The sequence below is a fragment of the Pithys albifrons genome, chromosome 6, assembly GCF_047495875.1.
Source record: "Pithys albifrons albifrons isolate INPA30051 chromosome 6, PitAlb_v1, whole genome shotgun sequence".
Lineage (NCBI taxonomy): Eukaryota > Metazoa > Chordata > Aves > Passeriformes > Thamnophilidae > Pithys > Pithys albifrons.
The window spans coordinates 48,657,679-48,682,557 of NC_092463.1; the positions used below are offsets into that span (position 1 = coordinate 48,657,679).

Genomic DNA, 24,879 nt, shown 5'->3' on the forward strand with positions numbered 1-24,879 from the left:
GAGCTTATGATAGAAGGGCAGTGTTTTGGTAAGGAAGAGATTTAGCTCTGAGTCTCTTATTATAGAAAACACCAGGGAGGGAAGAGAGAAATGTGTTTAAAAACTGGAAAATATCTTAGTTCTTTATTGTACCTTCTAATCTTATTTAAAACCACTTCAACAGCTGCAGCTCCTGCTTAATTTGGAGAACAAAACTCTAGCAGTTCAACTGTCTGGGGATACTTAAGGCCACAAGTGGAAGGGAAACCCACATTGAGGGCGAATCCTTTCTTCTTCTAAATGCATAACTTATTGTGTGGGTTATTTTTAGTACTGTAATCTCACTGAGTGCTGCTGAGAGAAACTGTGCCAGACAGGCTTTGAAGGGCTTGAGAAATGGGATTTCCTGTTCCACCGGCTCAGAGCTGACTCTTGCCATTGTCAGGAGCTATTATCACTTTCTCACAGCCAGAGTAGATAACACAGCTTCAAGGTCAAGGAAGACAAGCTTTCATCAACAGCATTAGGAGAAGGAAGAGTGTGCTTGCAATCAGGGTGGGTGTTTCTAGCCGGTGTTGTCGGGGACCTCTGCCAGTGCAGAGAGGTCTATCCATGGATCACAGAGCCACACAGCAACTGAAGCTGGAAAAAACCGGCTTGAAACAGGCTGCTTATTGCTCTGTCCACTTGGGTTCTCAGTGTCTTCAAGGTGGACAGTACACAATGTCTTCGTACAGTGTGTTGCAGAAACAGCTGCTGGGGAGAGAAGAGGAATTTATTTCTCTGCTCCTTAGCTTCTTGCTGACCTGCTCTTTGTTGCACCTTTTGTGCTTCTGCTGAGTGTTCTCTCTTGCATGAACATACCTGGGTCTGGAAGGCGGTACTGGTCCAGCCCTGGTAATGTGGCACATTTCTCTCCACAGTGTGCAGAACAGAAGGAAACATGTTGGTCTAGAGAAATAGCAATCCTTGGTATAGGAAGGACTTCTAGGTTCTAAGAACTGTCAAAAAAGCAGCTACGTATACTGCAAGGTCTCATAAATTCTTGAAAAGTATTCACATTGAGACAAGGAGCTTCCAATTGCAGTGTGTGTTCTGGATAGTTCCTCTGTGGGACATTTTTGTTTTTAAAGTAAAATCAGGTTTCAAATTTAATCAGGTTTGCTGATCTAAACTCTTGTGCATAAATGCAATGTAGGAAGTTGTTTTTCTCTGCCCAAGAGCCTTCAGTTTTAGCACTGAGTTCCACAAGGAGAGCAGAAGTGGGCAGGAAGTAGGTAGACCTTGTGTTTACAGAAGAGTTTCAAAAAAGCCTTGGGACTAAAACCTGGTCCCCATCTACTGAGCTTTAGGCCAGTGTTTTGCTGGACTGTGATACCTCTCTGCAGCAGGGCCTCTATGCAGAGGTGGGAAGAGTAGGATGGTGGGAAGAGGGCTGGGCTGGGACTGCAATGTCCTGGCTTCGGCTTTTGCTGGCTGTGTGGCAGTGGGCAGCTCCCCTTTCCTACCTCTGCAGAGATAAGCTGAGGAAGGGCAGCAGCACCTCTTTTGCAAAGATCTTTGAGAATGACTGTTAAATGCATGATCTAAGAAGTAATCAAATTTGTTAAACTATTTCTGGTTTACTGCAGTTGAGCAGAATCTGGGCACTGAACAGAAAACTCTTTGTCTGAAACAGTCAGTTTGCTGTGGGTCCATGAAGTTGCTGGTTTCTGATAGAGACTTCTCGGTGTGAGCTATGCAGTTGCTGGTAATACTTCATGTTAGAGTTGAGCACATTCTTTTACTTGCACCCAGCTACTTTAAAAATGTCCCTGGAGTGACCCTGTACAGAGGAGACATGGACCTAGCACAGGAGTATGTGGTACATGGTGTGGTTTGGTGGACTCATCGTCTTTTTTTTTTTTCTGAAGTTTGTTCTCCTCTAGAGAATCCAGGAATATATTCATATAACAACCTTAATCATTCAGTGTGAAGGTGTTTATTTGCCAGATACTTGGATGGCACAATGATGATGGCTTTGTCAGCACTTTACAGAGGGGACTGAAATCTTAACTGGGCTGAAGAAGAGCAGTGAAGCAGGATGCCTCTTGCTCTGCTGCAGCTGTAAGAGCAGGTATGTGAGAGACCACAACTCTCTTCCCTTCACTGCCCCTTGCCTTGTGTTGAATGTGTAACATAAGTGTGTGTGTATGGGAGGCTAAATAGTTTGGAATTTACATCTATAAAATAGACTCTGTGCAGTCTATTTCATATCAGAGCTGGTGGTTTTCCTGGTGCTGGCAGCCCTGGTCTTGGATGTTACACAGCTGTGGGAGTATCCCAGCAGCCACATCTGACAAAGCCCTATACAGAAGGAGGTAAAAGTCCATGCTGCTCTTTCCTTGTTTCTGGTTTAGATTTAGTTCCACTTGCTGGGGCCTGGTGCTGCAAGTGACTGTGCTTGGAGTCAGTGGTGAAGGAGTCAATGCTCAATCTGAGACCTCACTGTAATGGTGGGGAGACCTGAGTAAAATGGGATGTTTGCTGCATTACATTCTGGACACTGATACTAAATTGTCAAATCACATAGGAAGGTGACTTTCCAGCATAAGATTCACCTGCCCAAATTTTTCCTCTGCTATTATACTTCATTTTATCTGCTTTCCCTGATTCTCTGTTTTTCTTAATTTTCATTCATGTACAAATAATGACTCAGCAGTTGCTGACTGGGTCCTCGGCATCTAGACCAGGCATACATTGAGATGTCTGGTTTGATGGCAAGACAAGGAGGTAGGAGCAACTCTTGTAAGTAGGAATGCAGAGGGGAGACCTCACCCAACCTTCCTCTCACCTGATCCTTCAGAAAGCATCAGGCTCCTCTGTCCACCCCTGAGGACAAGGGTTTGGACAGGCACACTGCAGACCATCTGTGAGAACTCATAAGTTAGAACAAAAGGAACCAACTTCAAGTTGTGACAGGGGAGGTTTAGATTGGAAATAAGAAAAAACTTCTTCACTGAAAGGGTTGTCAGGCATAGGAACAGACTGCTTAGGGAAGTGGTGGAGTTACCATCCCTGGAGGGATTTAAAAGATGTGTAGATGTGGTGCTTAGGGGCATGGTTTAATGGTGAACCTGGCAGTGTTAGGTTAATGGTTGGACTTCATGATCTTGGAGGTCTTTTCCAACCTTTATGATTCTACGATTCTCTCATGTAGTAGTGTAAGTGGTTGGGTGCTGGGAGTTCTGGGAATAGCATACCTGCTCCTTTGCTACCCTCAGAAACAGGCCTGGAGGAGCCCATGTGGATCCTCTTGGAGAGCAGGTCCCACAATGGGTATGGAGAGGGAGGGCCAGCCCCATGAGTTTCTGCCTCATTATAGAGATTGTGCTCATTAGGTTTATCATGATGGTGCGTGCAGTGCATGTATTCTGTGACACTTAACAATGCAGAGACTGCAGTGTAAGAGGAAGCCTGTGGGAAAACTGGGTTTTGCAAGAATTGATAAGCTTGATGGCTGTCCAAACTGCTTCATCCTACCATCTTTCTCTGTATGTTCTCCTTCAAATGGCTTGTCAGCTGTTCTGTAAGGCCTTCAGCAGAAGGATCACATCTTAATCTGGGAATGATGTTTGGCATTGGCCTTGAGGCAGCCTTTAAATATTTCGAAATATCCAGTACCTGAAGGGAGTCTACGAGACAGATGAAGGGAAGAGACTATTTGCAAGAGCATGTAATGACAGGACAATGGGGAATGGCTTCAAACTGAAAGAAGGCAGGTTTAGATTAGATATTAGAAAGAAATTCTGTACTGTGAGGCTGTTGAGGCACTGGAATATGTTTCCCAGAGAAACTGTTGATGCCCTACCCCTGGCAGAGTTCAAGGCCACACTGGATGGGGCTCTGAGCAACCTAGTCTAGTGTAAGATGTCCCTGACAACGGCAGGAGAGTGGAACTAGATGATCAATAAGGTCCGTTCTAACCCAGGCTGTTCTGTGATATCATGATCTCATATTTATTTTTACTGCACTAAGCCTTGAAGAGGCAAAGCAGAGTGTCTGATAGTCAAGCTTGTGGTAGTGCAGTACCTCCTTTTCATGCAGTAGGAACAGGCAGCTTCCTGCTTTTCCCATAGGTGCCAAAAGCAGAAAGTGCAGACATGTCTGCTGAGAGGCTGGAAACAGCCCTTTGCTTAGAGATGCCTGAGTTTGCTGTAAAGGAGCTGCTTTGGGGTCAGGAAGTGGTTGAGTTCTGTTAGCTGGCCCAACTACAGGCTGATGCAGCTCAACTGGATCCAGTACCAGAGTCAACTTGTCTGTGGGTTCTTAAGATATCCCTGTGTGGTACAGAACTGATCCTCTCACTCCTGCTTTAGAGTTCCCAGGAGCTGATGTGTCTGTGTATTTGAGGCAGCATAGACATACTCCCAGGCTTGGAGGTGCCTTCCTCCTTGGCTGGGTAAATTCTAACAGTTTTTCACATTATTCTAGCACAATTTAAAATAACCCTGGTCCAAGTGGCAGGATGTGTCAGTAGGGGCATGTATACCTACTACAGGTCTGAGCAGCTAGTGGTCTTCTTGTTCCCTGTAAAATCCTGGAATACATAAGATTTGTATCCTTGCAGCAAACAGGGAGGTGCATGGGTAAAGAGAGTGCTAGCAAGTTCTCCCTCTAATAGAGGCTCCTCTGATACAAATAGGGCTCCAGATGGCATGGTTACAAGCTGTCCTGCAGCACAGTGCTCGCTATGCTTACCACAGAGTCCCCCCACCTGAGAGCTGAGTCACTAAGGGTGGTGATGGTATACCAGCTCTTCTTTAGATATCAGGGGATGTGAGAAAACTATTTGAATTTCCAACAGCTTTGAACCTGCAGCACTTTGTCATGTATACAGAAAGTGGTTCTAGTCATTAGTTCAGGTACTGTGACTGAGATTTTTATGTGCCAACTTAAATTTTTCCTGCTGTTCTGTGGGAATCCTCAAATTCCCTGGAAATCCCATGTTACTGTAGTGCTTGTAGTACCTGAACTAAGCCCTGAACTCTGATATCTGCAAGTCACTGTGAGAAGAGGCTGTGCTCTGGCTTGGCCTCAATCCCACTGTGCAGCAGGAATGCAGTACCTGTCTCTGCAGCCTCTTTTTATCAGCTCACAGACAAGTTCCAGACTCATCGTGTTCCACAGGGTGCATGTCCATACAGCACATTGCACTTGCACTGGGAAGTGCATCAGCCAGGGTGACGGCTCAAGGGAAGCAGAGGAAAACAGTCTTAGGCCTTTTAATGAACATGTGGAGACTTTGTGTGCCTTTCTGGTCCTGTCTTTGGAAGCAGCAGTGCAGACTTTCCCCTAGCTACTGCCCCAGTCGTCAGCTCTGTGTGTCAATTCATGCAATTGAAACACAAATCAGCATTGAGGGAAGGAGAAATCATGTTTGTCCTGCTTGATATTTGAAAGAGGAGCATAATGTCTGTGATTTATGCATTAGAAAAGACGGTGGATTCAAATCAACATGGCAATGGCAGTGAGACACAGAAAGGGAACTCAAAAGTATTTCAAGACAGATTGCTAATTTTTGGTTCAACCAATATCCGTTCAAGGTCAATTGCCTTGTTGGGTTAAATTAGCTGTTGATCTGACCCTGAATTAGCCATAAATCTGGATCAAGGTTCCACTTCTACATTGCTGTCCTTTAGTTTCGCTGTGTTGTGCACGTAGCCCTGTTCAGAGTATTGCAACTGATACAGCTACTGGATTATCAAATAGTTCCTTGGAAAATATTTGGGTTTTGGCATGGCCACCAACTTCAGATGGAAAACAAAAAGGTGTTGCTCGGGGAGAATTCCCTGAGCATTGTTGCAAAATCACAGGATTCATTGGGACTGTTGTTGTGGCTTGTGATACCTGGGAGTTCAGAGCAGTGGCTTGCAGTGTTCCCTTCAGACCCTGAATTGAAGACTCTCAGAAATTAAACTGAGTTTACTGTAAACCAGTCAACTTTAGCCCAGTTTCTGTGATGGTCTACCCTGAGCATTTCACACCAGACAAAAGTAAAAACTCTTAGAAAATTCTTACTTTAAGTGTGGTTTTAACTCACTCTGATGCACTAACTCTAGCTTTTAATCCTATTGCTAGTGTATGGGGCTTGGTTAATCCTGTTGCTAGCATGTGGGGTTTGGTTTTGGTTAGTGACCCACCCAAGAGCCAGCTACAGGGATTTGTTTTTTTAAAAAACAGTTCTAAAAGAAGTTCTTTCAGATGTTTGGAAGTATGTGGACTATGAGTTCATACAGAGGTGTGAGAGCAAATACAACCCTGATGCCGAGTTTCAGTGGGGCTGTACTGCAGATTTGTTTTAGAAAAAGGGACAAAAGAGGAAAGCCTGACAGTATCTATCAGCTAGAACAAAGAGGTCTGCTGCCAAATGATCTCATCTGGGAAAGGGGGACAGAGACCTCTTGTCTCCTGAAGTTGTACTTTCCTGTAATGGAAAGGGCTAAGTACTTGTTGAGCCATGTGTATAGTTGGTGCTTGGTCTCTGGTTTGTTGACCCCAGCTTGTGTTCATGTACAGTCTCTGCTTGCACTTGCCTGCTCCAGGCAGTAGAGTCAGCCAGAGCCTACAGGGCAGCACTGGAGTGTCCAGCATGAAAGCTCATTGCAGCCCCTGAGGTGTGAGTGATAGTGGGTAGAACCAAGCATCACGATGTCACTTGAAAGTGCAAATAATGTGTTTTCATGTTACTAATGTATTTTCCAGGAACATAAAGTTCCCAGTCTCCCTGTTGCTCCCACAGCTGCTGCTGTTCCACTCTCCGCAAGAGGATGGAGAAACAAGATTACTTTTGTAGCATGCAATAACCCTGTAGAGAGACAGAATATGGTGTCGCCCATCACATGCTATGTGAGGCAGTTGTGCTGCAGTGCTTTTGTCCTTGACCCGTTAAAATGCCCTGCTGATTAGCTGGCCTGGAGAAGAGCAATGTCTAGAACACAGGCCCTTCCTCAGAGAGGTCAGAGTAGAAAAGACATTGTCTTTTCTCTTTGCTTCCTAAAGAATTCTACAAGCTCTATCATGTGCCTGCTGTCAGTGATGCTGTGCAGAAGCAGGAGAGAAGGAGAGAGAGGTGTGGGAATTTGCACTAACCTGTGTAGCTTCTACATAGCTTGGCAGAGAGATGACAGCATTCAGTCTTTGTGTGACAGGGTGACAGCTAAACATCTGAGTCTGTTTGCATGAGGGGAAGGACCATATGCAACCTTGTCTTTCTCAAAGGAAAAGATTAAGTAGGGCACACTACCACAGGAGCCTGGACAGATAAATACCGTAGTGTGTTACTGGGATGTGTATCAGTAGCACAGGAAAGTTACGAGTCTGTCCTTTTACCTTTTATAGTGCAGCAAGAGACAGCTTTCTCCATGCAGAGGTGATAGACAAGGAGAAGGAAAAGAGGTATCTCTTGTCCACTTCATGCAGATTCAGGAACTGAGATGAAGATAAATTCAGTGATTCTCTCAGAGGAACTCTGTCACTTGGGCAGGAACTTGAATCCAGATTTTAATCTAGCAACAGCACATTCCAGTGAGCAGGTCTGCAAACCTGCTCAGTGGCCTGTTCCTAGAGACAGGCTCTTTCATTTCTCAGCACATCACTTTGAACTGGTTCTTTTCAGATGATACAAAGGCTGCATTTCTATCTTTAACAATGAAAGAAAAGTTGTTTTGCCATTTCTTGTGGTATAGCACCAAGATCCAGTGTGATATCTACAACTGAGGGACTGCAGAGAAAGTCTGGATTGGTGAGACTGTCCCAGTTGTGCAAGCAGTGAAACAAATGCCCTCCTTTGGGAAAGTAAATTCTTACAATTTGTGATTTGTAGGTGATTCTGAGCTGTCTCTTTGAGGACTTTTATGTGTGTGTTCTTCTGCGGGTTCTTTGGCATGTAGTAACATGGGAGTGGAGGTTGCAAGTTTTTCCTTACTCTGGAAACTTAAGAGTTCAGTTACAGGCTCCTTCTCCCCTTCCAATAGTTGCTTGCTTTTTGTAAAACTTGTAAAAACTTTCTAATTGAATCAAAACTCCTAATTGTCTTCAAAGTTGGTAGAAATCAGGCAGGAGTTCAAAAGTTTGGGGTAGGCAAGAAAAAGGGACAAGCAGATGGAGTCTTGCTTAAACTTTCCTCATTTTGGACTCACCTGGCTTTAAAAAGACCCCATGTTTTCATTTCTTGGGCCAAAATTCTTTCACTGCAGAATAAAGCAGTGCTGTTATAAACCACCTGAGCTATTTATCTGAGGAGCACCTGGATCAGAAATGAATGTTAATCCAGTAATAACAGATAATTAAACAGTTATAATGGGGGTTTAATCTCTCTTCTCCAGATGTAGTTTTGCTTTTTGCCTTCATCAGGGAGATTATAATGCAGCACAGAGGGATTCTAATCCAATCAAAATTCCTTGATGGATTGGAGTATTTGTTCTGCTTTCACATTTAAGCGGTGGTTACACCACAAGATTAACTTCATTCACAGGGTTGCCATCTTGTTACTAAATTCAGTATAGTGCTTTGATGTAGGCAGAAGAAAGCTTATTCCAGGGTAGCTGATTGTCACAATGGTCCATGAACATCGGTGTGTGGCAGGGGTGGCTTTGGGAAGATGCCAAACCAGCTCTCAGCCAGGCACCAGCAGGAGTCCATAAAACCAGCACTTGGATCCTTCCAGTCCTGGCTTGGTCCCTCAGTGAAACTATCAGTGGCAAAGAGCAGTGACAGCTGAGCTCTGCATTTCCATGAAGGCCTGCAAAATGCCCATTCCCTCTTCAATGGCTCTGCTTGAGCTGCTGTATCTGCACTCACAGCACAGCACAGTTCCCTTTGCCAGGGAGCCCAGGAGGTGCTCAACAAGGAGTTTTGGGCTTGGCTCCGCTCTACTTGGAGTGGGACAGGTAGTGATTGTTCCTTCAGTGTCTCCACCATGTCTTCAGTATGGCTTTTCATCATGGTGTGCAGTGGAGAGTTTGTGGCTGAGAGGATACAAACATACCCTGTATCTTTGTGCTGCACATCCATTGCAGAATTGCCCACAGTCGTAAGAGACCAATCTTAGCTTTTGATTCAGGTTATGCCATGCAGTCTTTTGGTGCCTCAGTGCTGACTTTGTATGAGCTTGAACTGATCTGCCTTAAGCTCTGAACTCTAGTAGTGGCTTTGTAGTTGAAAACCTCATGTGGAAGGAGCCTCATTTGTCCAGCTGGGAATTGTGTGTCTGTTTTCTTTTGATCTACAGATTTCATGATTCTTCCACAGTGTCCTGGCTTCAAATTATTTTTTCTGTTTGTCAGCAGGATGCTGACAGATGTTCGTTTCCAGTGCCTGACTACCTTCCTGCTATCTACCTCCTAATGTCATCCTCTGGGAGTTGAAATGAGGAACTCCATGCACAAAACTTACTGGGTCAATTGGTGCAAATTCAAGGAAAAACAGGTTCTTCGCTCTCCTGCAGACAGTGTCACTGTATAACAATGAGTGAACAAAGATGATATTGAGGTCTGGATGCTCATCTTGTTTTAAGATTTGCTAGGAACTACCCATCTGTTCTGTGGACTTTGTTCAAGCCAGTTTAAATTAGTTTTAAATTGGTAAGATTATTCAAATATGTGTATTTGTGCCTTTTGAAATGTTCTTAAAGTAGCTGAAGTTTTCACATTTCTGCTGTAGTGGGTACAGCTGGTCTGCAGGCACAATTTGTCTTTTGTTTCTCGTATTTACTCCTGATAAGACAGGTCTTATGACCACAAGGATTCCAAGTAAGGTTTCTAAATTGTTGAGTGTCAGTAAACCTGGCTGAAAAGGACAGAGTTCTTTCTGTTACAGGTTTTATATAAATTTCAGGTAAAATATTGGATTATCCAAAGTCACTTTCCTGTTCTGGATTATCCTTTTTAAGCAGAGCCAAGCACAGGGCTCTCCTAATTCCTAAAAGTATATTGTTTAACTAGGCAGATGTAGATATTCTGGCTGTATGCAATAGCAGTGTCCCCAAATTTGTTACAGAGCACTTTAATGTATTCCCACCATTTAGTCATCCAAAATCAGACATACTGTCTGTCTCTCTGCACTCTGTCATGACAAAAACAGTAAAGACTCCAGCATTAACTTGTAATAAAACTAAGTAAAAAAATCAGGGCCAAGACAGAGAAGTGGGATGCATTTCTGTATTAATAGCTATTTCATTGTCTACCAGACTTTACATGAGAGAGACAGCTCTTCTACCTATGCTTTGATGTTTAGGAACAGAAAGAATATTCCTTGAGATGATTTTGGGAATGAATCCTATGGAAATCAGGGGTTTTTCATACTTTGTCAAGTGCAATTAAGAGGGGGGAAAAAAGTAATTTAGGAAATTTCATCTGCTTGGAATTAGAGCTTTAACATAAAAGTCTTTCCTAAAGGAATTCAGTCCATGGAGAAAGAAGCAGAAACAGGACTCTGTGACTGCTGTGTGGCCTTACAGGGTTGGATGAGTATGCAGTGCTGGAGAGCTGTGCAGCCTTTATTTTCTTTGTCAGACTGAGGGGTCACCTGCGACTCCTTGTGCACAGGAATTAAAGCCCTTCTGGGGGAACCCTGGACTACTCCATGAGTTCACTGTGGTAGTTAAATTAGTGTCTGGTGCCCAGGCCAGTTTTGTTTTCACTGTTCAGGTTTTGGTTTGCAGTCCTTGAGGACAGTACTTGCTTCAGGGCAAGTGTCTTCTAAGACTTACTGATGTCAGGTTGAAGCAGTGTTTTCACAAAGCTGAAATCCTCTGTGAGATGGCACTTGCCCTTTCTGCTGATGTTGCAGAGGGTTGGTCTCCACTGAGTGCAAAGCCTGTCTAGCCCAGGCTCTTTTTCTCTTTCTTTTGAATTATCCCAGAGACCACTAAAAGGAGGAGGAGGTTTGTGTGGGCCACACTGCATTGCTTTGTGAGAGAAACTTAACTATCTGCACTAGTGTATGGGAAAGCACTGGAGTATTTTAATGTCTCCATTTTACATATAAAGAAAAGAATTGGCAGAGGACAACACAAAAAGAAGTGTGTAGCTAGCCCTTTTTTTTTCTTTTTTTTTCTTGGCAAGACAAAGCTCTCTGAGTGTTCTCTCTGAGTGCTTGGCCACAACAATTTCTGTTTTCTACAAGTCACATGCTAACCTAGCTTTGAAAAGTCTTATTGTTCATGTCAGCTGTCACAACCAAAACAGTTCTGCCCATGAAAAGAACAGAGACCCCATTAGCAAACTGAGGGCGGGGGGGGGGGGGGGTTGCCAGCTATTTGGTGTTTTTCTCACTTTGTACCATCAGTTCCATTGGGAATATTGGGAATTGGCTGTACTGCATACAGCTATATCATGTAAAGATACCACATCTGTCTTGAAATCCCACAGGTTTATATTCAGGCACTACTGTTGACTAGCAGCATGGATAACTTAGCACTGCTGAACCCTGTGCTCTGGCTACTGCCAGCAACCAGGCAATAGAATCAGATTTAAATTGCCTGATGTAATTTGTGCTACATACACAAATGTTGGTTTCATTTGTTTAGTAGGTTTTAACAGAATAAAACAACAACCTATTCCTCTGTCTGCAGTTTAGATAATGGAAGAGTGTTTCTGTGTTTGTCTTTCTGTTAACAGCTGAAATGGTGAGCTAAGGATTGGCTGGGACAAGTTACATGATGGATGTGAGCAAAGGCCTGTTTGATGAAGCATAGCTTTGATGAAATCAGCATGCCTCATAGGGCCAGCTTGTTTTACAGGAATGCTTGTTTCTGTGGCAGACTTTCTGCTAATGTGCAGAAGCCAGTTGTTCTCTGGCAACATCCACCTTGAGCCCCCTGAATCACTTCCAGGCATCCTGGTATGCACATGTTTGGCCAGAACTGGTGGTACTTCAGAGCCAGAATACATCTTTCTCCCTACTCTGATCTTCTTGTCAGCAAAGTATTCTTTTCTGGTTGTTACTCAGATACAAAATGAGTGTGTTCTATGGGATCTCAGACTTGGTAACTTTCTGCAATTCTCAGGCAAGGAAGAAAGGCATAGCTCTGATTCTGCTGGCTGAAATAGAAGATGCCTGACTCAATTTACAGCTTGCTACCTCAGGACCTTTCTTAGGGTTAGGGTGAAGCTGGTCTGCTGATCTCTACAGAGATTCATTGCCTTGAGGTTAAAGCTACCGGTGGCTGTTTCTCTGTGCCAAAGACTTTGTAGCACTATTCTTGTGTACCATTCCCTGAATGGCCAAAGGTAGCTCATGTAACAGATAAATGCTACTGACCTTGGTACTTGGTTACCTGCTGCTACTATTTATTCAAGATGGCATGTGTGAAGAAATCCTGTTCTTCCTGTTCATATTTACAAGCACTTATCCTTGGATTTCCTTGGGATGCTGCAGCCTCAGAGACTTATAGATAATGACAAAAAGGGTGTGTGCAAAAGTTTTAGCGTGACATTTCATCCTATTGCTATAAATTTATGCAACCTCAGCTCTTCAGCACATCACTAATGTGTTCAAAAAGGTGTCTTCTAGCAGTGTTTGGTTATTTTTCTGGAGTATTTTATTTATTTAGCAACCCTTAAACAATGCTATGGTATGTCTTGATCTCTGGGGATGAGAGATGTGTTGAATGTAGGATAATTGTCTTTTTGTTCTGACAGCACTTTGAACAATTTACAAAACACATTTAAAGCAGCAATACAACAATTTCCTCACTCTTAGAAGACCTAAGCCTGTCCTTTGGATACAGGGGAATTCAGGCTCAGTGCTTACAGTGTGGGTGGTCAGTGACATGTTGCAAGCACAGGAAGCCACTGACAAGCACTGATAGCTTAGTGGCACTTTTGTACCTAATGTTACTACAGTGTAATTCAGTAACCTCTGAAATATGCTGGACGCCTTGAGGCTGAGCTTTACGGCAACATTTATTCCTGACAAGAACATTGGTGTTGGCAGTGTTTCAGTGTTTTCCTTATTCCCAGTGCTAAACCCAAGAAGATAGGCTACACTAAAATAGGATTCATTATTTGTGTTCTTGTTAACTGCTTGTAAAATATAAAAGCGATTGCCCTGCTAGCTGAAGTGTCTGCCTTCAGGAATCTCAAATGCCTTGAGTGTAAGCTCGGGACAGCTGCCATGAACCAACAGCAGGCTCTTCCTAGAGCTAACATGGGACTTCACTGTTCTCCTGCTAGATGAATTAATGGTTTGCTGCTTTGCACCAGCACGTGCATTCCCAGATTCCTACGAGGTTCTGCCAGTTTCCCTATGGGAAGCTAAGGTAGTCACCCTTGTGTTTGATACAGACATCACTCTGTTGTGATGGGAAACAAGAGTTGCAGCCAGGTCAGTCTTTCCTCTTAGGCACATCACACCTCTCTCAAATGTGTGTCACTTCTAAATAGTCTCTTAGAGAAGACGACTGCAAATGCATTTTTACAGGTAGATTGTAAATTACCAGACATTTCCTGGGTTCAGGTTGTTGTTCTTGCTATTGGTTTCTCACCTCAAACTTTACTGTGTGGTCTCAGGGCAAGCAGCAGAGGGGCCTTAGAAATGGCACTGCCCTGTCTGCTTCTGCAGACCTCTAGTTTTCCCTTCAGACATTAACGTAGGGAATTGTAGTGAAAAGGCTCACATCAGCATGAATGAAGACTGAACGGGAATATTTGTCTGGATATGGAGGCTGTAGCAGGAGGACATGGTAGGGCAGGAGAGCTCTTGAACAGCCTGTGTTAACAGCACAGAGCTGAGGAGGTGAGCAAGATTTCAGCACATTTGGAAGGTACCCACAATTCAGAAACAAACAACACAGGACAAGCCTGGGCTTATAAAGTTTGAGGTTGTTTTCACTCCCTCCCTCTCCTACTTCCTTCTCCTGCTGTGTCTTTTTCCTCCTTTTTTCTCACTTTTATGACTTTTTGCTCTCTTTCTCCTTTGCACGTTTGTATTGTTGCTCTTGCACACTTCTTCACAAGCTCTTTTCTTGCTTGTGCGTTTTCTTTTTATTCCTTTTTTTTTTTTTAAATTTCACCCTTTGGCTGTGCCTTTCCTTCACTTTTTTCTTTGCACTTGTTCTCCTTTCCTTCTCTGTACTGACTTTGACTTTTACTACAGTTACAGACCTCATTCAGGAAAACCTTCTAGGATTCATGCCAGGTCAGTTATTAATGATGTATATACTCCAGGATAATGACCTAAACCAGTAACAAACAATTCTCAGAGGCTGACACAGATTTGATAGAACAATTGCAAGCAAAATTTGGCTTTTTCCCAACTGGAAATATTGACTGCAAGAATTCAGTGGAACTGTGAAGGAAAGAGAGTATTATCATTGTCCAGATACATAATGATACGGTACAGTATCCAGAGATGCTGTGATACAGTATTTTGTTCAAGATATGCAGGAACTCACAGCATTTGCAGAATGGGTATATGTACAAACAGGAAAATTGCTTCTCTCCAGGTGTTCCCTATCTTCAGATTATCTGGGGAGGTGGTTCTCAGGGCTACCAGAAAGAACAAGGGATTATGGGGTGGAAGACAACCCATTATTTATAAAGCTGGCTGACAGCAGAGCCAAGAGTGTTCAGTGGTGAGAGGGAGGCTGCAGGGGTGGAGTCTGCTGAGTTTTGACGCTGCAAACACAGAAACAAAGCTTGTGGCGGATAGATTTGTTTTTATTATTATAGAACAGATGAACTAAAATAAGCCAACAATGTAATTTTATGCCAACAGCCATCTTTCTAGCACAGGCGGTGACTGACTCAGTGTACCCTTCTCCCCACTCCCCAGGCCTCTGTTCAATGGAAAGCAAAGGGTGGTGGCTCTGGCACGGGGGTTTTGGACTGCACTGATCTTACTCCTGTTACCTGTAGAGGTATGCCTGGGAAAAGAAGAGGCAGGGGAGCAGAGGAAAGAGTATATATACTGTAGGAGCAATAAGCAGAAGGGCTTGTGGATCCTCTTGCACGTTCACATGTTGTGACCAAATAGATGGGACAACTGGAGAATCGTTCCCACTTTCAACATGTAGCAAGCCCCTAGTTGCTACTCTAGTCAAGCCAGGAGTTTCTTCCCATTCCAAGCTAACAAAGGACAAGATGCACTCAGTGGGGGAGATTTTGGCAGGGTAAGGGGCAGTCTATGTAAAACCAAACCAAAAAACCACCCCCCAGAAAAACCAAACCCAAACAAACCTGCATTTTAAGCCGCTTCCAAGTAAAAGATATTTCTTATAGTATAATAGATATTTTTTTAAATGGCAGAACCACCATCCTAGAAAGATCAAAGGGCTTGCACTCAAGACCAAAGAAAGAAAAACAAAAAACCAACCAACCAAACAAAAAAAACAACAACCAAAAAAATCAAGAGTGGCCCCACTCTCAAGCTTGGCTTTGCTCTAAAAACAGCACTCATCTTCCATCTGAATAGGTAAAAGGAGGAGTGGACAGAAAATAAAATTGGTGCAACTTCTTGCCAGTTGGCGCATTAACCCAAAGCTCCGTACAGTCCCATACGACTGCGCGTCCTGTGGTGGCAGCATCATTGCTTTCAGCTTTCATCGCTGTATATGTCTGTATGTATATCTGAACATATACATACACATACACACTGAATAGATAATATTGTTTTTAATGTTAGTTTTGATCCTATAGGAGGGCTCATCTCTCTTTCACGTGGTTCTGTGCTCCTGCGCTGTTGCTGCTCCCGTTGCCGCTCCCATTACTGCTGCTCCCGCTGCTGCTGCAGAGGACCTCTGTGAGGTCATCCATGACGGTGGTCTCTTTAGGGTCCACGAGGTTGAACTCCCTGATGAATAGGATAAAGTGTGTGTAGAGTGTGTTTAAATGTCCGTGCAGCTCCAGTGCCAAAGTCTCCTTAAAGTGTGAGGAGTAGATATGGGCCAGCACGTGGAACAGGTACTTGCAGATCTTCTTCACTAGGGACTCAAATGAGTTTGGGAATTCCTTGCCTGAAAGGAAGAAGGAGAAGCACCATGATAGCACCAGCTGCTTACCATCAGCCCCACAGCAGCATTTGGGTGGGCTGAGCCATGAGCCCCTTGACCTCACAGACAATCATGTGCATGAAATGCCCTCAGTGCCCTTGAATGAGCATATTAAAAAAAAAGAAGGTCAACTGCAGCTGGCTTACTAGGCAGAGTCTCACTACAGACTGCCTTTTTCCATATCAAGCTGCTTGCAAGCAAAGGCTGCTAAGCTTAGTATTTTCTGTATTGTGATATCTTAGTTTCCCAATTACCTGTTGAAGTAGCTCAAGAAGCCAGCTGCTTTTAGTCCTTCCTGATTAAGCCCACCTACAATAACTTCAGGTTTCTATTTTCTTCCCCTTAAATAAAGGCATTGCATACCAATCTTGTTAGGATACAAATTTGAGTTAATATTACTTTCCTATTGCTTTTCAGCTCTTAAAAATTACATTCTTATTTAATCTTTGTAGGGGAAAGGAAACTGCAAATTCTCTAAGAGACAAGGCCTCAGAGCCTTGGGCAAAGAAGGCAAGCCCATTCCTGGTAATCCAATTTATTTCCCCCTTCATGTATTGAGGCTCTAATGGAAATAGAGTTCAAGTTTGTTATCAGCAGGCTGTATTGAACACACATGCTGACTGTTTTCAGAAGCCAAGAGGGGACAGGTTTGTGAGACTTTCACCTCAGTTCATACACCAACAGCACAAGTCTTTTTTACAGCAAGAATGAACCAAACTTAAAATCTCCCTTAAACAACACAAGAAACCCACAAAAAACCAACATCAAAGTCATCAAACAAACAAGTGAAAAAGCTGTCTGGTGTTAATACACATGGTGAATGCCAACTTTCACTTTACTTATGGCATCTGCAAAGAACTCCAGGAAGTGGACATACCATATTTTGTTGGAAAGACGTCCTCGTCTGTCACAAGTTTCTGCACTGAACTCATGACGAAGTCAACGTACTGCGGAGCAGTGCACTTGATCTTCTTTCCCCGCTCATCATACCAGTAGTACTGTCTGCAGAGAGAATGGACAGTGTTACCACATCACCCTCTGGCTCCTTAGCTCAACTACTCTAAGAGGTCAGTGTCTAAATAAGATAAAACAACAACTGCAAATTTACCAAAATACATCACAGCTGGTACAAAACAGATTCACTTCTTTTCTATATCAAAGATCTTGAGTTTCTGTTGGCCAATTTCATTTCTCCCTATCAATTTAGGCCAGAGTGCAGGTGCAGGAGCAAGCACAGAAAGCCTTCTGACGAGTCTCCAAGGAGAGAAGTTCCACTGAGGCAGCAATAATTCCCTATCCATAACCAGCTGAGGGTTTACATACAGTCTACAGAATCATACAGGAAGGCATTATATAACTATATTTAAAGGGCAAGAACATTGCACAGTGATAAACTGGTGCACTTCTGATGCTTAACGCCACAGAGAATGAATTAGTCTTGCAATGCAGTATTATTAAACAGTCAGATGGTGGCTCCAAACACCAGCTTTTCCAGCCTGGTGCTCCCACATACTGGCACCTATTTCAAGTGCTCCAATTCCTGTTCCAAAACGCAATTTGGGAAAAGTTTTTAGGACCCTTCTGCACATCTGTACCAGCATGCCTTTGAGCTCTGCTCCTTTGGTTACAGTTACAGACACCCCCAAACACCTGCATTTACATTTACTGATTTTGCCATCAGTGAATATAAGGAAAAGGAGACACTGACATATTGCCTGGTCCTTCAAAAGCAACTATAATTCAATTAGTTAACCATAATCATATTGATTAACTGCAGCCATCCATCACCTGACAGAGAATCTGAAGGCTACAAAATAATGGAAGGTTTGTTCTTTTTTTATAAATTCATAGTCAATTAAATCATCTGTAACTGTTTCCAGGAGCAGCTACCCCTGGATTAGGCACACAGTGAGAAATGTTTTACAGGTAAGGAATTTAGCAAAACACTTCTTAATTGGGTTTTCTTTTGCCTATGTCACACTAGACGTGTCTCGAGTTCCAGTTTATGAACTCTTTTTTCAGGCAGTCTAAGCTCCAGGCACAGTCCTGTATCATTACAGGGCTGATAAGAAATCCCTTGCACTGGCCTTCCCAGAACGCAACATAGGTGGAGTTTGCTGGCTGCAAGCAAGGTTGGAAGAGGTTTGAGCATGAGAAAGAACTTGTCTAGAAAGACATCACACCCAACACGGGCTATAAAGCCAGGACACTGTTCTTTACCTGTCTGTTCAGCTCCAGCTCTGCCGCTGGTGGCTAATGATCTGTGATCTGACATTTCTCACACAAATCACTGAACAAGCCTCTCTGTAGCCCTAGACACAAGATCACTTCAGTGTGATGTTTAGCCAACTTAGACATAACCAGGAGAAGATGTGGGAAGGGCTGTCCCCATGTGGGTGTGCCCTTCCAGCCTGCGCAGTGGATTTTTTAGGTGAGGCTCAGCATGCGCAGAACTGGCCCCACCGTTTCAGTCCTGAGGTTCATCTGCCACGGCCAAGCAAGCGACAGTGAAGTCCTCGGGACTAGAACCTACAGCACCCGGCATTTCCCAGGATGTCTCCCATCCAAGTACTAATCCGGGGCTGACCCTGCTTAGCTTCCGAGATCTGACGATCTCGGATGTCAGGGAGGCATTTAACTGCCTATTAACCAGGACTAGGCTGCAATGACCTGGAAGGATCCATACATGCCACTTGGAAAGCCAAGTTTTATGTGTACTGACCAGCAGAACTGTTCCAAGGCAAGTAAAGAAACATTTTAAGTAGTAACAAAAAAGTTCTCATTTACAATGTGTTTTCACTACCTGAAAAGATTTTTTAAGGACCTGGGGCTGGTGAGAAAAAGACATTAATATCACTGTTCATGTCCAAAGCCATATTAAAATAATAGGAAGCTGCAGAAATGAGTAGTTCAAATCAAGAGGGGAAAAGCAACTGAAACTAGTTCTGCAGAAACTTATGTTATAGAATTTTTCTATCAGGTCATTTTTCAGTATGTGGTGCTTGGTCACTGTCATTTATTAGAAAGAGCAAGAATTGACTGCAAAATTACATTAAAAGGTGAGCAAGTTCATGAAAACAGCAGGACTCAAAAGCTCTTTTTAGAGCTATGTCAGGCATCAAAACTGGCATTTGGGCCCTTAGGCACAGACTGTGTTCTTCATCACTGCTCACTTCCTTTGTACAACCCACATATGAGGAATTACACAACATAGTGCACCAACACACAAGCCACCTCGTTAGTCTAGGCTTGCAGTAAGCTGGAGCAAAGCAGTCCTAGGCAACTCAGCCTTATTTTGGGTCTTACGACAATGCTTGTTGCCAAGAGCAGAAGCAGGCTCAACTGTACCTCAGCAATTCTTTCATACTGCAGAAATCCTCAACTACAAGACCAAAAGCATAGTTTAGAGTTGCCCTTAGGTGCAAAAATGAGTCTTAAAATAATTGGATCTTAGTCCAAAGTTTTGGCAACTGCACAAGTTCACTTACATGAAAATGTAAGTTAATAAACCTGCTCTAACATCCCACTGCATATCCTTTTTTCCTTTCCCTGAAAATTAGGCTAATTATGTAAACCAGGAATTTAAAAGAAGAATCATTAAGTGTAAGGAGATGACTACAAGGATTGTCCTGTTGATTAGAATCATGTGTCTTCCTAATGTTTCATGTGCTGTGAACAGATTTCACAGGTCTTAGGGGAAGAGAGGAGCCCCTGACATGCCATGAACATCTCGCACCTGGTACACAGCTCCCACCCACACTGGCGTTATCTCCATTTACAAGATAGGAAGTAGGCTGGGGCCGTGGAAGGGCTCACGTGGGCACAGAAGCCTAACTGCATTCCAATACTGGCACTATGACAGCACAGTCCCATATTAGGGAATGGATGGAAAGCAGAAAGGACAAGAGGATGAGACTTAAAGGCACTTTTCAAAAAGTGCGCACATGATGCAGATTTTTTTTTATTTTCTATGTAATTTCTGGAAGGTTTAAACTTCCCCAGTATGGAGAACATGAAGAATTTACAGCTCCATTCTAAATCCCAAGGAGAAATGACTACAGGTTTAACAGAGAAAGCCTATGATGCAAATAATAAAGTATAACACATATGCAGTAACAATGCTGCATCTTAATATATGTATGTATTTTATCCCTTTTCCTCTAAAACATTCTAGGCGTGTGTTGATGACACAGAAACCAAGGCAGAAGTTACATTGGTATATCAGCAAAGCTTCTGGAAGGAGGGAAAAGCAAATACTGTGGCGGTTATGTTGCCTGGAAAGGAAGGAGAGACAGTCCTGGTAGAACAGGCTATGTAGAAGACTGAGGGCAGGAATATAGTGTTTGTCAGCAGCTGGAATAGCCTTGATGGTTTCATAGGGGCTAAGCAACGTTTGGATTGGGGAAAAGAAAATGAGGCCATCATGCAAAACCATTGTCTTAAATATTAGACAAAACAAAACTTGCAATTTTGAGTTCAGATTTCTAAAAGGAACTACCCTCCATATGCAGAGACACTAAGGGCAAAGTAGGCAAGAGAAAGGAGACTAAGATTTGAAAAAAGATTGATAAGGGTTATAAATTAAGGATTTCAGTGGACCAAAATGACACCTTGAAAGGTGGGCTACCTATAAGTTTGCATCCATCCTTGACTTCTGCCTCAGGAGTTCTGTAGTCTCAGCCTTATGAACAGAACATATACTGGCTCTTAGTACACCCACTGCAGCCCTTAGAGAAGTTTTGCACAAATGTCAGCTAGAAAACCAGTCTACAGCTCTCAGTGCTTTAAATCTGGTTTGTGTAATAATAAGTTATGAAGCATTATAAATCTAAATAGTAAATACTGCGTTAAAAATATAGTACCTGCTTTACAACAAGTGATAATGATGTTAATAAGCAAAATTAAGTAATTCCCAAAGTTACATTCGTGCCACCCGTATTAAATTTTGAGGTATTTCTCTTGGCATTAGCCCACCTTGCGAGCAAATGCTTCCATCTGTTCTATATTGAGACTAAGTTTTGGTCAGATGTCTCTTAGTGACCGTAAACAGAAATTCTCCTCCTTGCTGTGTGCAGATGGCTGTGCTATCTCACACATCTGACGGAGGGCTGAAAGCTGCATCTGTCTGCAGTTTGTCAGTTGGCTGGAGCTTCTCTGAGATGTTAAAACCTTACCTAAAATATTTAACTGCAACCAGTGTTTACTGTGCCAACAAATACTTTAAATTTAGGACTGGGTATTTGCAGTGCATTTGAATGTGAAGTAACTAGACAACCAACCTGTTTTCAATAGTTACTTCAACATCTCAACCATAAATACAAAAAGCCTTCCTTAGGAATGACCAGAATGGTGTGATCCAAAACACATCTTCAGGAACTGGGCAAGGAAAACATAAAAGTGGAACAGAATGCAGACCTTCATATGGAACTACCCATGAAATCAGCACACAAAAAAAATGGGAAGGTACTGTAATTCTGTGGTCATTTTACATAGCTAGATGCTATTTTATTCCAAAGGACCTGAACAAAGAGATCATGCCCACAGATTTAAGTGTGGAGTGCCCATCAGGTTAATCAGTAACACACTAATGTTTAGGTGGCAACACTTTACATACTGGAAACAGGTCAGAGGCACAATAAACCAGAGCATCTCATGTTTCTCTAACAGAACAAGCACATCCTTACCTTGCTACCTTACTGCAATTACTTATAATTACAAAAAAGAAGGTACTGGGGAAGCAACATACTGGGTATGAACAAATGAGCATCTATGAAGCAGTTCTCCATGTTCCATTTAGGCATATCTCTTCCAAAACGGAAGAGCTAGGAAAGGCAGAACATAAGGATTTGAGAAACGCAATTATGAGCAGGGCCCTCAAAGCTGAACTATACTGAGGTGTGTAGCTTGGTGATCTCACCTCAGTGGTTTTTTTCATAGACCCACACACTTGATGGAAGAAAGCAACAGGCAGGCTACAGTTTGCAAACATGAATCAGCCACCTGCTCCAAGCACAGGAAGATACAGAAGTTGTTATGATTTAGCTACACACAAACAGTTTCAAGGACTTTGCCCAAGTGTAGATATGCTTCCTGTTATTCCCAAATAGCACAATTTTTCAGTTTTCCAAAACAAAGGATAGGAACATTCTGCTATCAGTCCTCACCATTAAAAATACAGACTACAGCTGGAGCTGCCTACAGGCACTTCCTCTCTTTATTCTGTAGCACAAACTGCTTACAGACAACTCTTGTTAAAGGCAGAATGGAGTGATACTACTAATGCAGGTTCCCTATCTCCACCTCCTTTTAGCCACTATTTCCCACCAGCTAAATGGATAGTTAAATTCAGACCTCTGAATAGCCAGTGCTGCACCAGGAATTTAAACATGAGAAAGTTTGGGAGCAAGAGTTAACAAAACAGTCATCCTACGGATCACCATTTCTATTTAGAGACATTCTGTCTTCTTTTGATAAAATCTGGGTCCACGAGAGATTTATTACTTTCTGTTCCAGCTTGCTTTCAAAGTCCCTACCACAGCCTTTAATTCTCTAGTGACAGTTATCGTTTCAACTTTGACATGCAAAAATATCCCCTGTACACTCTGCATTCTTCAGAGTGCTCTCAAAGAAAGCCCCTGATATTAATTTCAAGTGTGCAAGATAGCCCAGTGTATTAAGCAAGGATTTCTTTCCCAGAATTACATAATGATTTTCAGAGATACAATATAGAACTCTGGTTTTGTTGCATACATTCCCTGAGATGTCTGACTGATGTACTATAACATTAACTGCTCAGTCTCCTGTTTTAAAAGCCATCTCAATTAAATTAATCCCAAGAAATGCAAGAGGAACAAAGAAAAGGACTATCCACATGTGTTGGAGGAAAAAAAACCCCAACACAACAGGCTTATTCATGCTTGACAGAATCTCATACTCCATCATGTTGGACTGTGCTCATCAAGAGCAGGAGCTTATGGTAACTTTTTCTTAATATTCACATTATACAGTGAAACTACAAAGCTTTCTTTCATAACTGACAACTAGTCGATGTTAAAAAACTCCACTAAGTTCTACAGGCAGAAAAGTGCCAACGCAAAACGTTTTCCTTACTCTGCAAAGCTGCCACTTGTGTCCTCTGTGCCCAGGTGCTTGGGCAGAAAGACGTTGGTTCTGTCAGCAGCCTGATGCTCTGTCAGCATTCCAGCTATCAAAAGCACCCTCTGAGGTATTCACAATTCACTTAATTCTCCCCAGCCTTCTATGGAAGCACTGTTACCAGTACAGACAGTTCTGCTTTGCCCTTGTTGAGGAATACATTCAGTGCAGGTAGCTCGGTGTGCATCTGCAGGTTGAGGTCTGGGGGGCAGGAACCCCAGGCAAGGGGCTGTGAACTGCTGATCGTTTGCATAACAAAGGCCACGGGGACCTGCGGCCCAGCCAGGTGAGAGGACACTCAGAGACACAACAGGAGTTGACCGCTGCAAGACCCCAGGCTTTGTCGTGTACAGACTGTGAGGGTATAAAAACACAGGGTTTCCTTTGTTGGGGTCCCTTTTCCGAGGCACCAACTCGAGCTGGTATTTTGTTATTTAGTTACTACACCAAGATTAAATTGTTTTAATGATCTGGACATCTAAGAGTCTGCTATGGGAGACCTGGGGTCCAGCCAGTAAGGAAACCTGGTTTGACTGTCTGAGTGTGGGGCGTGTAACTGCGAAGAGGCCTCGGCCCCAGCTCAGGTGGTGCAAGAGTGACTGCCAGAGCAGCTGCTGGATGGTCGGACAGGAAAGTTTCCTTTACATCCTTGTTCTTCTGTCCCCCAAGCACACACATGGTAATTTGCCTCTCTGATCTGACTAGTTCAGAGCACTCACAGATTCTCATCCTTCCAGTCCTCCTTAAAAACAGATTTCCACCACCCTTCACTGCTGAGGGCAGAGAAGAGGATGCACAGCTGACACATTCTCACCAAGTACAGACCTGCTGTAAAACATTTGCCCGATGCCATTCAATACCAATATTAACCCCCCCAGGCAACACTGAAAACATGGAAACCAGGTAATTGTAAATACTGACTTACGTATTGCACACTGCCATGGTCTGACATGACTCTCCTGTACAGAATTCTGAGATTGTACTATACTGTAGGTTAATGTGATGAAAGAAAGTTGTTGCTGAAAAATAAACAAAGGAAAGAAATTCAGAAGTAAAATACTTTCAAACACTGGTTATCCTCCAAACAATTACTTAAATAGAGCAAGTGAAGTGACCTCAGTCTTGAGCTTGCTCATGATTTAGTTAAATGAGCCTAATGATGAACTGCAAAACAAAGAGGTACATAGAATGAAAGCTCTTGTTTTGATTTAAGATGAAAGCATCATGATGCATCACCTCTTATTACTCACAAAGCAGCAAGACTGGAAAGTGTCTTCATCATTGGCCTCACCTTTACAGCAGAATACCCTACTACAAGCTGAAGGCAAACCATTTACTATGTTCTTTTGATGTCACACTTAAAATGTACAGTAGCAACAAAAGAGCATTAATAGTTCTCACAACACATCTTGTAAAAAAAACAGCATGAAAACTAGTACATATGTACTTTTTAAAAATCTCCTGAGATAATTTAACATCTTAATACTTCTCACAGGGGCACCTCACTTATTCTTGATGAGTGTCTGTAAACTTTCCTAGTGTGCAGTTTAAAGTAGTTTATTGCTACTACCACATACTGCTGAAAATGTAAACAAGAGTGAGCCATAGCTGCAGGTGAGGAGTGGCAGGGAAAGCATAGGGAAGTACAATAAATCAGGACTGAGATGCACAGATACAACCTTCAGTCACATCTCTGAGATTCGCCCTGTCTA

The 24,879-nt window shown here is 42.9% G+C and overlaps 1 protein-coding gene across 4 annotated transcripts in view; it reads right to left on the minus strand.

Moving 5' to 3' along the window:
• Positions 1–14,660: 14,660 nt before the first annotated feature.
• Positions 14,661–24,879, minus strand: part of MOB2 (MOB kinase activator 2) — a 112,914-nt gene continuing 102,695 nt past the window's right edge. For all 4 annotated transcript variants that reach the window (XM_071558794.1, XM_071558792.1, XM_071558791.1 and 1 more), the window contains exons 3-5: positions 24,093–24,186; positions 16,890–17,014; positions 14,661–15,976 (exon numbers count right to left, since the gene is read on the minus strand). In XM_071558794.1, the coding sequence (XP_071414895.1) occupies positions 15,666–15,976; positions 16,890–17,014; positions 24,093–24,186 (530 nt within the window). In that variant the 3' untranslated portion in view covers positions 14,661–15,665. The remainder of the gene's footprint in view (positions 15,977–16,889; positions 17,015–24,092; positions 24,187–24,879) is intronic.